The sequence below is a fragment of the Eimeria tenella genome, genomic scaffold (genome assembly GCF_000499545.2).
Source record: "Eimeria tenella Houghton genomic scaffold, Eth_scaff4, whole genome shotgun sequence".
In the NCBI taxonomy this organism is placed as follows: domain Eukaryota; phylum Apicomplexa; class Conoidasida; order Eucoccidiorida; family Eimeriidae; genus Eimeria; species Eimeria tenella.
In genome coordinates, this window is record NW_013543334.1 from 32167 (window position 1) to 47122 (window position 14956).

The following is a 14956-nucleotide window of genomic DNA, read 5'->3' on the forward strand; positions in this document are numbered from 1 at the left end:
TGCTGCTGCTGCTGCTGCTGCTGCTGCTGCGGGCGCAGGTGATAGAGGCGATGGAGCGTTGCTACCACTTGTCGGTGGTTTTGTTTCGCCTGGGGACTTTGTGTTATTTGTTTGCAACAGTGTTTGCTGCTTTGTGTCTGTTTTCTGCATGCGGGGCTTTGCTGCTGTCGCTGTGTCTGTGTCTGCTGCTGCTGCTGCTGCTGCGGCACCTCAAGTCCCTCAAATTGGTTTTTGTTCCCCGAAAATTCAACTCCGGAAAACTCCAAGGAAATCCAATTCAAAACATTGGCCAGGCGATGACCAGAAGCGCGGACACGGCCCTATCGGGTTTCGCAATAGACCCTCACTTCGGCGCAAAAATCTAGGGTTTAGGGTTTAGGGTTTAGGGTTTAGGGTTTGGGGTTTGGGGCTCGGGGTTTGGCCCTGCGGCGAAGCGCCAAGGAGGTACACAGCGAGGGCCACAGTCCGGCTGCGCGCTGGGGCCTAGGGTTTAGGGTTTAGGGCTTAGGGTTTGGCTGCGTGCGCCCAGGGTTTAGGGTTTAGGGTTTTGGGTTTAGGGGCAGGCTGGAGGAGTCTGGGGGGCCGCAAAATTTCAAATGAATATATTTGGCTTCTGGAAATAAATAAAATAAAAAGATCTTTTTAGAATCTTAAATTGTCTTTCTGTTTCCTTCCAAGTGCTGGCAAAGAGTTTCTTTGCTTCAAGTCCTCTCCAGGACAAATCCATTAATTTGCTGCTTCCACTTATTTGCTGCTGAGGCCCGTTGCAGCAGCTCATGTGCAGCGCAGCAGCAAAAAGGTGCAGCAGCAGCTAAGGTGCAGCACAGCAGCGGACGGGTGCAGCAGCAGCTCATGTGTAGCGCAGCAGCAGGAGGCAGTAGCAGCTCATGTGAAGCACGGCAGCAAAAGGGTGCAGCAGCAGCTCATGCGCAGCACAGCAGCAAAAGGATGCTGCAGCAGCGGATGTGCAGCACAGCAGCAAAAGGATGCTGCAGCAGCGGATGTGCAGCACAGCAGCAGGAGGAAGCAGCAGCAGAGGATGTGCAGCGCAGCAGCAAAAACGCGCAGCGGCAGCGGATGTGCAGCGCAGCAGCAGCACAGCAGCAGCAGCAGAAGCAGCAGCTGCGGCGGGCGCGGCTAGTTGCTGAAGACCCTGGGGCAGCAGCAGGATAGTTTACTGGGACCCTTTAGGCTTTTTCTGAATAATAAGAAAAGATAAAATCAATTTAAATTGTGAATAAAGGAGTAATAATATATTATTATAAATAAAATGAAATAAACTCATTTCTGCTGCTCTTTCTAAACCCAAAAGGCTTTTTGCTGCCTCTCGTGCTGCAGCAGCGCGAAAAATGGCGAAGTGCTTTTTGCTGCTGCTGCAGCAGCCCTGCTTCCGTGGGCGGGAAGCTGTGTTGCTGCTGCTCAGCAGCAACATTGGAAGCAAATTTGGAAGCAAATAATGCCTTTTTTGCTTTTTTGTCCTTTTATTTCTTTTACTATTTATTTAAATGCATGTTCTGATATATTATTCAAATAAATGCGACTTCTGCAGGCCACTCTGGCTGCACTGCACCGGCTCGGGGTTTGTTTTCGCTTTTGCTGCCAAGTGCCGTTGCGTCTTCGTTTCTTCGCATAAAAAGTTTCTTTTTTAGAAATATTAATTTTAATAAATTAATTTGTTTATCATTTGCTCATTTATTAAATGTATGTATTCTTTATCTATTGCTGACACACCGCAGCGAGCAGCGCTGCCTCAGGGCACCGCCGACTCGCCAGCAAAGAGCTGACCTATTGAAGCAAAAAGCCCTTTTATGATTTAAAGAACAATTAAAACACTTTAATTTAACTTTTTTATTTTATATAAAACAAGAAAAAGATGTTAACGCCTTTCAGAAGCCCTGGCTGCAACTCGAGTCACCTGCAGGTGACCTTGGGGGCCCCTAAGGGCCCCCAAGGCTTCCGTTGCTGCTCGTGCCTAGGCCAAGGCATTAGAAACTCTCCAGATAGTAAATTATGATTAAACATAAATATATACTTCTTATTTTATTTATTATTAGCCCCTAGGACAGGCAAAAGGCTGTTGTTCCACTGCGGCACGGGTGCTCCGCCCTAGCTGCTGCTGGTGTTGCTGTTGCTGCTGCTGCATTGGCTGCTGTTGCGGAAATGAACTTTTTTGAAACAACTTACAGCGCCTTCCACGGGCCAAGCAACAGCATGTGGGCGTCGCGGCCCGCTGCAGCGGCAGCAGCAGCAGCAGTAGGCAAATCGACGCGGCCCGCAACAACAGAAGCAGCAGCAGCAGCAGCAGCAGCAGCAGGGGCAGCAGCAGCTGCTGCTGGTGAGCCCTTCTGCACTTTGTCAGCCATCAAAAACCCTCTTTGGGGTTTCTCAGATCACCCCCCCCCGGGGGTCCCAGGCCCCAAATGGTTGAAGGCAGATCGCCCAGCAGCAAATAAGGCTGGGGGCCCCCTTGGGGGCCCCACGGGGGGCCCCGGGGCCCTCGAGGCCCCCACAACTTACTTGGCTTCTTACCAAGACCGGCGGAGAAGTTTTCCCGTTTTGAATTACGACATAAGGGAGGAGCAGCAGCAGCAAGAAGGAGCGGCAGCAGCAGCAGAGAGCACGTTGAGGGGCGGCTACAGCAGCAGCGCTGCAGCAGCAAAGGCGTCGGGAATACTGGCAGCAGCAACAATCACTGCAGCAGCAGCAGCGCCGCCAGCAGCAGCAGCGCTGACGAGCCCTGCAGCAGCAACTGCTGCTAGCGGAGGTGTATATACACCCGAAGGGAACCCTCTTTTTGATGCTTCTCTCTCGCGAGACCGCCGGCACGACTTGTCTTCATTTAATCTGCAGCAGCAGCAGCAGCAAAAAGCAGCTGCAGCAGCAGCAGACGGTGTGGGGCCCCCCCGCAGCTTCGAAACTTCCTACCAACTCATTGGCCACCCAGGTGTGGGGCCCCACACCCTCGCAGATGTCTTTGCTGCTGCCAAAACAGATCAAAGAATTCAAATTTGCAAAAATAAAATCCAAAAACCTGCAGGAATGGATTCTCTCACGGAAGCTTTTTGGTACTTCCCCCCAAAGCTGCCGGCCTACTCCCGCGTCACTGCAGCAGCTCTTGCTGCTCGTACTGCGCCCCCGGAGTGACTTCCAGCAGCAGCAGCAGAAGCAGCAGCAGCAGCAACAGCAGCAGCAGTGTGCGAGCGGTACTCGTGGTGGCAGCAGCAGGTGCAGCAGCAACACAGCAGCAGAAGTGAAGACACCGGTGTGCATAAAGTGTACAGACAGCCAGCAGCAGCAGCCAAGTTGCGGTGTACGTACACCAGAAGAAGCAGCAGGATAACTCAGTGGCTAAGTTTAGTTTTGATTTCACAGCAGCAAATAAATGCCAGTCTCTATTCTTTTTTAATTGAATAAAAACAAGACAAACTCTGCTGCCGCCAGGCATTCCTGCACATTTCGCTTGGCTAGAGCCCCCTTTTGCCTCTGCAGATAGCTAGCTAGCTAGCTAGCTAGCTAGCTAGCTGGCCAGCTAGCTACCTGGCTAGCTAGCTAGCTAAGCTTGGGGCTGAAGCAAAGCAGAAGATGAAACAAGAGAAAATAAATGACACTAAGACACTTGCTGGTGAAGCATTCACAAAGACTCTTCCCACACATCTTCTTTTATCCTTGAGTTAGCTGTAGGTAACCGTAGCTAGCTGTGACTAGCTGTGGCTAGCTGTAGCTAGCCACAGCCAGATGTGGTTAGCTGTGGCTAGCTGTGGCTAGCTGTGGCTACAGAGGCCAGCGCTAGTTAGCTGTGGCTACATGCATCGAGCTGCAGCAGGATGTGGACAGGTGGCTTAGCTAGCCATGGCAGGCCCTAGTGAGCTAAGGCAAGCTCTAGCTAGCTATGGCTAGCTGCAGCTAGCTGCGGGCAGCAGCAGCTAGCTGTGGGCAGCAGCAGCTAGCTATGGCTAACTGCAGCTAGCTGTATGCAGCAGCAGCCAGCTATGGCTAGCTGCAGCTAGCTGTGCGCAGCAGCAGCTAGCTATGGCTAGCTGCAGCTAGCTGTGCGCAGCAGCAGCTAGCTATGGCTAGCTGCAGCTGGCTGTGCGCAGCGGCAGCTAGCTACGGCTAGCTGCAGCTGGCTGTGCGCAGCGGCAGCTAGCTACGGCTAGCTGCAGCTGGCTGTGCGCAGCGGCAGCTAGCTACGGCTAGCTGCAGCTGGCTGTGCGCAGCGGCAGCTAGCTACGGCTAGCTGCAGCTAGCTGTGCGCATCAGCAGCTAGCTATGGCTAGCTGCGGCTAGATGTGCGTATCAGCAGCTAGCTGGAGTCGATCTGTGCAGCTCTGCTGCAGCAGTTTGATTTTCTTCCCCTTGGCTTCCGACTGTTCTTGTTTGTCTTTTCATCATTTGTTTGCATTGCTGCTTGTTTCCGATTTTGCTGCTGCTGCTTCCCTTGCTTATCCTTCCGTAATGCTTCAATTCACTCTTTTATTTTTATTTTATTTTTTAGTTTTTCTGTCTTCTCGAGAAAACGCGAAAACAAGCGGCCAGCTGTCCATACACTGCAGACCCTGCGGCGCGATAGCCCCCGCTGAAACGGAGGGTTTCTGTTGGAATTAAATTTGAATTAGAGTTGCATTTTAAATGAAATCTGCATTAAAAATTAAAAATAAATCTTAAATTTGAGTTATTTGAAGGCGATTGAGCCGAATTTAATTCAGACCTGCCGCTAATCCGAAAAGTTGAATTGCGCGAAAAGTCGCAAAGCGGCAGAGCCGCGAGGTGTATGTACAGCCCAGGAGCCCGCTTCTGCTTCTTTTTTCGCAGCTTTCGATAAATCTCATTACTTCAAAAATGTGTATTTTAAAATGTTTACCAAATAGCGAATTGCACGCATATTATTCTGCATAAAGTGCATGCGTTCTGGGGCTTTTTCAACATTTGAATTTGGCGAATTTGAATTTGCGCTTTTCGCAAAAGAAACTTTGTTCTGACTTTATTCTCTCTTCAAGCAACTCTAGAGAACTCGTATCGTAATTGAGATAGTCTAAGTTGAAAGTTGAAATGGAATTTGTCAGTATAAGATTAAGTTATAAAAGTCAAAAAATGCAGTTTGTAGTTGTAGCCTAAGTGAGAAAAGCACTTTGATGAAATGCAAATTATTTTTCTGAAGGAAAAGATTCCAAAAGCGACTTACACAGATTTGAAATGCAAACAATTGGAAAGCTTTCTGCCGAGCTTTTGTGAATTCTTTTTATTCAAGTTGATAGAAAAGATAAGTCCAAAACTGGGGAAAGTCCGGGAACTTGTGAAGAAATGATGAACAAATGAATGAAATAATAATACGAAAGCTTTGAAGTAACTGCAAGGATAGCTGGTGTCTTGTTTGCTGCTGCTGCATTAGCTGCAGCTGAGCAGAAATGGCTGGAAAAAAAAACTGAAAATGCATGCAAAAGTTGAATGGCCATAAATTTAAATCGAATATTTGGTGAAGTCCTCAGCTTCTGCAAAACTCAGGAGGGGCTGCGTTGCTGCAAGACAGAAGCAGCAGCAAGGCCGTAGCAAAGCTGCAGGGGAAGTAAAATAAAGAATTAGAATGGAGCTTGAAAGTAAAATAGATTTAAATTATATTTGAATAAAAGTTAGGAACAGAATCGAAGCAACACTGTAAGAGGGTCTTTCCTCGGCTACACAGGCTACGCAGGCAGCCAGTAAACAGGGCCACAACATGCATGCAGGCGAGCTGGATTAAGCGCAATTCTTCCTCTTTTTCTTCCGTTAAATCTTTAATTGATTGGAACTGTCTCAATCTGACTTTTAATTGCCTAACTCAGCGCGCGGCGAAATAGAGGTGTACGTACACCCCAGTGTCGGCAGCTGTGCGCTTCCCCAGCTGGTGAGAACGCGGTGCTCGTGCTGCTGTTTGCGCGAAAAGAGAGGCAACTTGCGGATTTCTGAGGAACGTTTCGCGTTAATTTTCCAAAAAAATAGTTTCTAGCCGGTGTCTCGCGCGATTTAGCGTCGGATTCCTCCAGACTGATCGCAGAAACCGGCAAAATGGACCCCCAACGCTGGCCGGCGCTGCAAGGACGGTGTTGATCAGCTGCGTCGGACATGCGGAGGGCGGCAGTTGGGAAATGTTTCCAAACTGTTTCAAAATTAGAAATAAAGGCGATAATTATCTTTGCTCCTTATTTGCTGCTTCTAGCCTTCGGGGGAGCGGCCTGAGCAGCAGCAGCAGCCGCAGCAGGAACCGCAGCAAGCTGAACGCGGCCAACTCGCGCTGACTGTTCTTTTCTTCTTTTTCTTTTCTTTTTCTTTTCGCTTTTCCGCAGTGGCCAAACCCGACGCAGCAGAGGGCCCTGGGGCCCCTCCGTCTCAGCCGTGGGTCTCAGTCGCATTTCGCAATTCTTTCTTTCTTGAATTAATGCCGAACTGCAGCAGCAGCGGGGAAAGCAGAAGCAAAGGAGTTTGCGAAGGGGGCTGCTGCTGCGTCTGTTGTCTGCGCTGGTTTTGCAGAGCTTGAATTTGCAAAATTTGTTTTCTTTTCCGTTTTTTCTCCTTTTTCTCTTCGCCAAATTCTTGACTCTTTCCCTCTGGCTCAAAGCCCTTTTCCACTTTCCTGTTCTTCTCTTTTTGCATTTTATTTCGCATTCAACTGACAACAAATGAAAATCTTTTCTGTTGGCCTCGCGGCCTTTTTGGCCGCGCTCTGCGCCTCTTGGGGTGTAGCTACAGCTGCGGTGACGAACAAAAAAGGTGAGAAAGCAGTTCTTTTCAAACAATAAAAGCAAATTAATGATTTATAAAGAACAAAAAGATTATTAAATGCAAACTTCCGAAAAGGAAAGCATTTTCAGACGCCAAATGCGCAAACAAAAGCAAAAAATAAATTCAAAAAATAATGAATTGAACGGAAGTTGCAAATTCGTTTTTTGACAGAAGCAGCAAAACTAATTTTTCTGACGCAGCAGCGAAAAACTTAAACAAAAATGCAAATTAAGAATTTGCAATTTTCACGCTATGCAATTTATTTCCTCCAAGTTTTTCTTCCCATGAGCGCTCTACTGAGGGCAAATAAAACGCAAAAAGGAGCACGTGGCCGCTCTAGGGTTTAGGCTTTAGGGTTTAGGGTTTGGGGTTTGCGGGCTGCAGTGTCGGTCTCGGAGGTTTCCTTCGACAGCCACATCGAAGACATTCAATGGTGCGGCGAAGACCACCGGACAGTTTTGTTGAAGACTCGAAACGGGCGTCTGTACAGGTCGAAAGATGGGGGCAAGACTTGGATGGAGATTTCGGATTTGTTGAAGACGGAAGAGGTGGGGGCCCCCCCCCCGGGGGCCCCCGGGGCGGGGGAGGCCCCCGAGGGGGCCCCCGGGGCCCCCGGCGCCGGCGTCGCGCTCGTGGACAGCATCATGGTCTCGCCCGTGAACAAAAACATCGTCGTGATCGTGGGGACGAAGAGAAACCACTTCGTTTCGGAAGATGCTGCTGTCAGTTTCCGCAGAATTCGATATACTTCCACCATTCATAACTTCCACTTCCACCCCACGCGCGCGGGCTACGCACTGGTGTCCACGTGGACTGACGCCTGCTACGCGAAGAGCGCGGCCTCTGCGAAAAAGGAAGAAGAGTGCAACCACCAGCTGTACTACACCCCCGACTTGGGCCGATCTTTCAAACTTGTCAGCGAATACGTCGTCCAGTTTTCCTGGGGAGACAAACACATTCAAGTGCAAGACAATATTTACTTCACGCAGCACAGAGGCCGTTCCGGCGACCAGCCCAGATACGGCGGATGGGTGAGTTCAGGTGTACGGACACCCGAAACGCCGCGCCTTGCGCGCCGCGTTCCGAGGGAAAGCGGCACTTAAATCGGGGATTCGACACATTACTCAACTTGTTTTTGCGTATTTTTTATTAATTCTTCTCTAATTCCTGTTTTGCGAATTCGTTCCGCCTCAGTCGAAAAACGTGGATCTCATGGTGACCAAAGACTTCGGGCGCACAGTCAGCCGGCTGGTCTACCGCGGCAACAAGTTTCTCTTGTCAAACGGATACTTCTTTGTCGCAAAAGTCAAAGACGCAGTTAAACAAACCGTGACGCTTCTCGTTTCCACTGACGGGGGCGTTACCTTCTCGGTGAGCGTTTGCGCGGGCTGCGGTGTAGGTACACCTGAAAGGGCGGCCAGCTGCGCTCGGCTCTTCTTCCGCCTTGTCAGGGGCTGTCTAATGAATTAAGACCTGCGTGCAAGGACTGCATGCATGCATGCATGCAAGGGCTTAATGCACGCATGCATGCGATGACTTTTGGGGCTTTTTTGTGAAATGCGCACAGGCCGCCAAATTGCCAATTGAAATTGAAGAGAAGAGCTACACAGTGCTGGACACTTCAGAGGGAGCCATCATGCTGCATGTCAACCACGGCGGAGAGGGGGTCCGATTAATTAATTAACTAATTAATTAACTAACTAATTAATTAATTAATTAGTTAATTAATTTTGATGAACTCAGAATGCAGAGAGAGCAATGGAAGAGTGCCAATCAAGTTGAACAGCACCGCAACGGAAGACTTCCACGACCTTCCCTTCCCAATTAGCCGTGACATCACTGGGAGTCCTCGTTTTAAGGTTTAGGGTTTAGGGTTTAGGGTTTAGGGTTTAGGGTTTGTGTGTCAGGGCCGGGACACGGGGAACGTGTACATATCGGACGCCAAGGGAGTTCGTTTTGCACTGTCTTTGCCGAACAACATTCGCGCGGGAACTGGCGAATGTGAATTCGACAAAGTGTTGTCAATGGAAGGAGTTTATATAGCGAACTTCAAAGACTCGGTGGAGGCCTCGGGGCTGCGGGGGCCCCAGGGGGCCCCGGGGGGCCCCCTGGCTGCAGCGGAAGAGGAAAGGGTCAAACAGGAGGAACTCGAGGCCGAGGGGCTGCAGGAAGAAGTGGAAAAGAAACACCAAAGAGTGGCGAGCAAGGGGAGGAGAGAAGAAGTGACGCGAACTGCAATTTCTTTCGACAAAGGGGGCGTTTGGAGTTACTTGAAAGCCCCGAAAGTGGACAGCAGGGGCCAGAAAATTACATGCCCCCCCGAGAGCTGCTGGCTGCACTTGAACGGCATCACCAAGTTCAACGAGTTCGCCCCTTTCTACAGCGTCGAGAACGCCATTGGCATCGTCATGGGCACTGGCAACGTGGGCAGTTACTTGCGAAACGAAAAAGAAGAAGTCAACACTTACCTCAGCAGAGACGGGGGCCTCACTTGGATCGAGGCCCACAAGGGGGCCTTCATTTACGAAATGGGCGACCACGGGGGCCTCCTCGTCATGGCCGATGACACCAAAAAGACCAACCAGGCATGCGCAAAGAGCTCTGTGCATGCGCACAAATAAATGCTGCTTCTTTCCCGATGTTTTCGTTCTTTTTCCCGAAAACGCCCAATTCCACGCAAAATTGCGGACAATTCAACTTTTGCCACTTTTCGCATGCTGGGTTGCTGAGGTTTTGCATATTTCGTTCAAGTTTTTTGTTTTTTTTCGATTTGGCATGCTAAGTTGTGTTGAATATTCACTTGTGCATGCATGCACTTGTTGGGATTCAAGTTGAGTGGCTTCTTGTGAGTCTGTTTGCTGCAGTGGCCTGAGGCTCAGCAGTTCATTAATTCTTTCCGGAATGTCTTTTTTGGGATTTCTTTCTTTGCAGGTGGTGTTCAGCTGGAACGAAGGCCAAAGCTGGTACGACTTCGAGTTGGGCTCAGCGCCGCTCTTCGTCGACAACATTGTCATAGAGCCCAACTCCTCCAGCGTGGAGTTTCTGCTGTACGGCAAACGCGAAAACGACAATGCAGGTAAACAGCTGGAGAGCGGTGCGTCTGCTGCTGCTGCAGCGGTCCTGCTGCTGCTGCTGCTGCTGCAGCAGTCCTGCTCCTCCAGTGCTGCTGCTGCAGCACTGGCGAAGCAGGACTCCGATTTGCGACTGCTGCAGCAGCAGTGGGGAAGCAGAACTCTGATTTGCGGCTTTATTTGCTCGCTGTTTTCATTTTGTTTTGCGTGGATCAGCTGGGGCTTGCTAGGGCTTCATGTGAACGCGTACAGTTGCCTTCGTGCATTTGCTGAACTGATGCAGCAGTCGCCGCACCTCTTCCGGTTCTGGTGTCCTGGTTTCGCGCTAAACTGGTTTCATTTTGAGTTAAAATCAATTACTTAATCTTTGTTTGTGTTAATTTAAGGCATTCAGCTTCACAATTTGATCTGTTACGTTCATTTTATGGGGGATCGCGTGTGCAGTGATTACGGGCGACCGCCCACATGCATGCATACTTCGGTGCTAAGTAGCTGCTGAATAACAAATTAATAACGTGGCATTAGCCTTTTTCAATCACAATGTATATCTGTAATGGAATAAATTGTAATCAAAGGAATTAACTTCACGTAAACTTTAGCATCTGAAGTGCATCATCTGAGCTTTTTGTCATTCAGGAGTTCTGTTTCACCTGGATTTCGCGGCTTTGAACCAACAAAGATGTAAAGGCATTTGGGCTGCGGACTCAGTCTCTAGTGACTATGAGACTTGGAGCCCGTCAGGTTGGTTGATTGGATTCGCCCAATCTGCTTCACTTCTTGAACTACTTTGATCTATTTCGGATACCAGTGTGACTGTTTCGTCGCGGTTTATCCTTTTCTTCCCATATTTCTTCACTGCGTAATTGTTTACATGCATTAGAATGGCCAAAATGGCTTTTTTGTTGTTTTATTTTCGTTTTGGCACAGATGGAAGGTCGGGAGAAAAGTGCATTTTGGGTAAACACGTCACATACACTCGTCGCAAGCAAACCAGCGAGTGCTTCAACGGCCGCGACTTCGAGCGCCCCCGCAGCGTGCAGGTACGAATAGATTGGCAGCAGAAGTTTCTTTTCATTGCAGTTAATTACAGCTATATGTTTTACTTGTTTATTTATAGCACTTGCAGCGCTGAGTTTGCTGCCTGTGGGGGAATTGTGCGTGCTTAGGTCTGTCCGTGCACCATCCAAGACTACGAATGTGAATATGGGTTCGAGAGAGCCGTGGGATCTGTTTATTGTTTGCCCACTGATGTTGCTGCTGCGGCGGCCTCTACAGCAGCAGGCCTCAACCAGTATGCCGACGAAGCAGATGCAGCAGCTGCTGCTGCATGCACTTCTTCAGCATTTTTCTACACAGCAGCGTACAGAAAAGTCAGTCAAAGAGCCATTCAAAGCACAGCTGCCTGGTTGCTCGAGCTCTAGCGATTCGTGTGCACGTTGAAACCTTTGTTTTCTAGCTTCAAGGAAACAGTTTGAAAGCTTGACATAAGGAGCACTCCTTGTTTTTTCGTGCCTTTTTCTGTACTGTTTCAGCTCGAAAATGTATTTCTTCGATCTTGAATTCTTTTTCGAATCACCTGCAGGTCCCGGGAGACGTTTGTGAGGGCGGATGGGTACCTGAGAAAGTGGCTGTGCCGTGTCCGCCTCATTCTCCCGTCAGTCGTGGCGGGAAGCTTGTTTTGCTTTTGATATCTTTGATTGTCTTGTTAATGTGCATATTGAACTACCTTGCGAAGACGGGCCGTCTGAAGGCGTTCTTTAGAAACACGGGTGCGTCAGTCAGCGTGGCGTCGCTGAAACCACTTTTTGAGTTGAATTGATTTGAGATTCTCCTGACTTATGCATTGAGGACAATTCGAAAACAAGCAAAATGGAACTTTAGTTTAAATGTGTTCATGCATTTTCAGGCTTTGAAACATTCGCAAATGTCTCGTATGCCATTGTCGGCAGTGGGCCCTCTGGCTGGGGTGACGGGGATGACGTTCAGAAGAATCACCACAATGGAGAGGAAATGGGAGGCCGAGTGCGCGGAACTTCGAAGTATGAGCCGGAGTTGAGCTTTATTGATGCAGAACAGGCAAGTGGAGAGGTCTTAGAACGTTATTTTGCAATGTTTCGAGCTGCTGAAGCATCTGAAACACATTGAAACACGGGCTTCAGGTTCCTTCGTATCTTCGGCATTTTTTTGCGTTTTTCCTTCTAAACTTGTTTCGTTTTTTGCTTTTTGCCACAAAGCGGCTTCAAGTGCTGTGCATATGTGTTTGCTGCAGGATGAGACTGAAGACGACGCGCCCAGCTTGGTGAACTATTCTCAAGGCGGCGGCCACACAGCTTCTCGCCTGGAAGCATCTCAAAGGCCCTCTGGTGCCGATGACTTCGAGCTGGGCGATAACGCCTCTGCAGTTTCCAACAGAAACAGACCGAGTTCGCACCAAGGGGAAACAAGTGTCACCGTGAGTCTTGGGAAAAATTACTGCCTCCTGTTGTTCTGTTGGGTTACTTATTCACAACTGAAGAGCTGCAGCGTGCTCTAGAGGCCCGAAATAGCAAATGCGTTTTGTTTCACGGCTTGTTTTGTTTGCTGCTGCTGCTGCTGCTGCTGTTCACCTCAGATCCCTCGTTTGGCGCCAGCAGCGTACAACGAGGACAGCATGGAGCTGCTGTGAGCTGCACCGAGGGCGGCGATTTGTGCAGCATTTGTTTTGCTAGCCCATAGGAACCATGCGTCCTATTGTTTTTGAAAAAAGAAAAGGAAGAGACGAAGGAAATAACTGGTGACTAATTTTGAATGAGACAAATAATGGGCGGCGAGAACCCCCATTCATGGCTGCGTAGACTCGAAGTCTGAAATGGCAGAGACGAATTCGAAAACAGTCAAAGATAAACAACACAAAAGTTAGCCGAACTTCAGCTCCTTCCTGTTCTCGCTCCACAAAGAGTAGGGATTGGACGAGAAGGAAGAAACGCTTGAGACACAGCGCAAGGAATAAGTACATGTGGCCTCTGCGCTTTGCTGCTTTTGCCCGCCGCGAATATGCAGAAGCAACAGCAGCACAGCTGCAGCTGAGCAGCAGCGCCGCCTGCACTGGACCGGCTTTGCTGCAGGGAGCCCGGTTGTACTGAGGCATTCGCTCATGTCTTCGTGTTTTTATAGACATTCAAGTAATTACGTCGTGAGTGCGCCAACTCCATCTTCCTATTTGCGTATAGTTGCTCTTTAGGCTCCATTAAATGCAGCTACGGATAGCTCGGGTTTCAGAATAGCCTTGTGCTCGACCCAGGGGGAAGAGCAAAGCACTGTAACTGCACATTCTCGTTCTTAAACTACAACCCTAAATGTGAAACCAGGGAAATAGTTGACGAATCAACGACTGGTCAAGTTGGACCCAACGAACTCCCCTGCTTCATTTGCAGTAGTGAAAATAGTTGTACAGATGCACGCTGTGAGTCCTGCCCGACGATCTGCGCTGCATCTACTCTCCGAAGTCTCCCGCGAATATGTTTGAAAAACTGATCTTCCTTGCAATTTTCGGAGTACTAAGTGGGAAGTTACAAAGAGCTGAAGAGCAGCGGCTTCTTACTGGGCTGCGGCAAACGCACGATTGGCGCTGCACAAAATGCAAAGCCAAACTTGGAATGTAGCAAATCGAGTTGGAAAGCAAAGTGCATCAACCAAACTTTCAACAGGATGAAGTAGCGCAAGTATTATCGCGCATATGCAAGTCAAATGAGTCAAACAAGTTGAATTATGGGGCCAAACCATTTAACCAAACACGCGGGAACCAATGCCGATGTTCGCGGCGCTCACATCTGCGAAGTGGAAAAACCTGCACCCAACGGCAAACAAAACAGGAGAAACTTTCAGCTTTTATTTAAACATTACTACGCCACTAATACACTTTATTAGGTGTGGACACAGCCTACAGCCACCACATGGAGTGAAGGTAGACGGTTCCTGTATGGATTCTCTTCTCTTCACTGTCTCAAGTTAGCTGGCAGCAGCAAAAGCAGCAAATATCCCCTTGGTCTGTGACGCCTTTTGTTCAAACATCCAGCAAGACTTACACGCGATCTACGGGCACCTTCAGGTGTTGCTGGCACAGAGCCGCGACCTCTGCGCAAATCATATTGTTGGTGCGGCTGCTGATGCCCCCAATTGAATGCACAGAAACACTAGCTGCAGGATCGCAGCTGCCACTGTGGCGGACGGAGCCCCGAGTGAGGGTTACTGTGATGTATTGGGTGGGCTTGCCCAGGATTTTGCTGAGACCTGGAGGAGCAACAACGCATAGAGACAAGTGAACAAGCTGGCGAATTTGCAACCAGGATACAGATCCTAGTGCAGCGAAGGCTTCGTGGGGGTAGCACAGCACGAAACACCGAAAGCTATTTACCAATGGATAAAATTAGTTTATTCCAGTAAAATTAAGTCACTGTTACCTGATTCCACAGCAGCGAGGAAGGCCTCCTCCGCGCCGCTCTCCACTTGGGTGTTGCACACGATCTGGCACAGTGGCATTGTGGTGTGTTCAAGAGCAGTTACAGCGTTAAAAGAAGATTTGCGATGAGTCGATAACTAAATTAAATTTATTGTGTCGGCCAAGTTCCAGGGAAAGTTTCAATCCATCCCGCGCTGCCCGCTTGTAGACACGGGGAGGGCGCTGCACGAGAATGGTGCGCTGTTAAAATGCTACCTCATGGCTGCAACTGCTCTTCTCGCGACGAAACTCCTAATTATATGCTGAATTGCCCATAAAAATCATTTGAAAACAAAAGAAACTCAATTTGTAGGATATATAGCCATAAAAAATGAATATTACTTGACTAGGCAAACATGCGGCATGGGAAGAGTCACGGGAAGAGAGCCTCGAAGAGGCCTCAGAGCGCTCTGCTGCGGTATCGCCTGGGATGATGTTTCAGCGGATGCCCTCTGCAAATGTGTATTTTAATTCTTTCCATTTATGTTTGAAATAAGCCTGAATTTCGAAACCGTGAAGATCAATAACCCCATAGGTTGTCAGTGCAATGCGCAGAACGTGCACACATCACACCAGGAGGAGTGTTTGCCTTGTGTCCCGTGCACGCCACTACTGATCAGTTTAGGTAGTGCATGCTACTTATAGCTCGAAA

At 49.1% G+C, this 14956-nt stretch overlaps 3 protein-coding genes across 3 annotated transcripts; 2 read left to right on the top strand and 1 right to left on the bottom strand.

Moving 5' to 3' along the window:
- Nucleotides 1–2160: 2160 nt before the first annotated feature.
- Nucleotides 2161–3144, top strand: ETH_00034380 (uncharacterized protein; the record flags this gene model as incomplete). Its single annotated transcript, XM_013376716.1, has 1 exon — nucleotides 2161–3144. The coding sequence occupies one exon, from the start codon at nucleotides 2161–2163 to the stop codon at nucleotides 3142–3144; it is 984 nt and encodes a 327-aa protein (XP_013232170.1).
- A 3509-nt stretch (nucleotides 3145–6653) lies between these two features.
- Nucleotides 6654–12492, top strand: ETH_00034385 (sortilin, putative; the record flags this gene model as incomplete). The annotated part of the gene is made up of 13 exons (XM_013376717.1): nucleotides 6654–6744; nucleotides 7141–7787; nucleotides 7951–8127; nucleotides 8324–8422; nucleotides 8664–9359; nucleotides 9688–9832; nucleotides 10464–10568; nucleotides 10755–10867; nucleotides 10994–11197; nucleotides 11410–11596; nucleotides 11734–11903; nucleotides 12097–12279; nucleotides 12439–12492. The coding sequence occupies 13 exons, from the start codon at nucleotides 6654–6656 to the stop codon at nucleotides 12490–12492; spliced, it is 2871 nt and encodes a 956-aa protein (XP_013232171.1).
- Nucleotides 12493–13589: 1097 nt separating this feature from the next.
- On the bottom strand, nucleotides 13590–14345 carry ETH_00034390 (macrophage migration inhibitory factor; the record flags this gene model as incomplete). The annotated part of the gene is made up of 3 exons (XM_013376718.1): nucleotides 13590–13653; nucleotides 13892–14096; nucleotides 14267–14345. The coding sequence occupies 3 exons, from the start codon at nucleotides 14343–14345 to the stop codon at nucleotides 13590–13592; spliced, it is 348 nt and encodes a 115-aa protein (XP_013232172.1).
- Nucleotides 14346–14956: the final 611 nt, after the last annotated feature.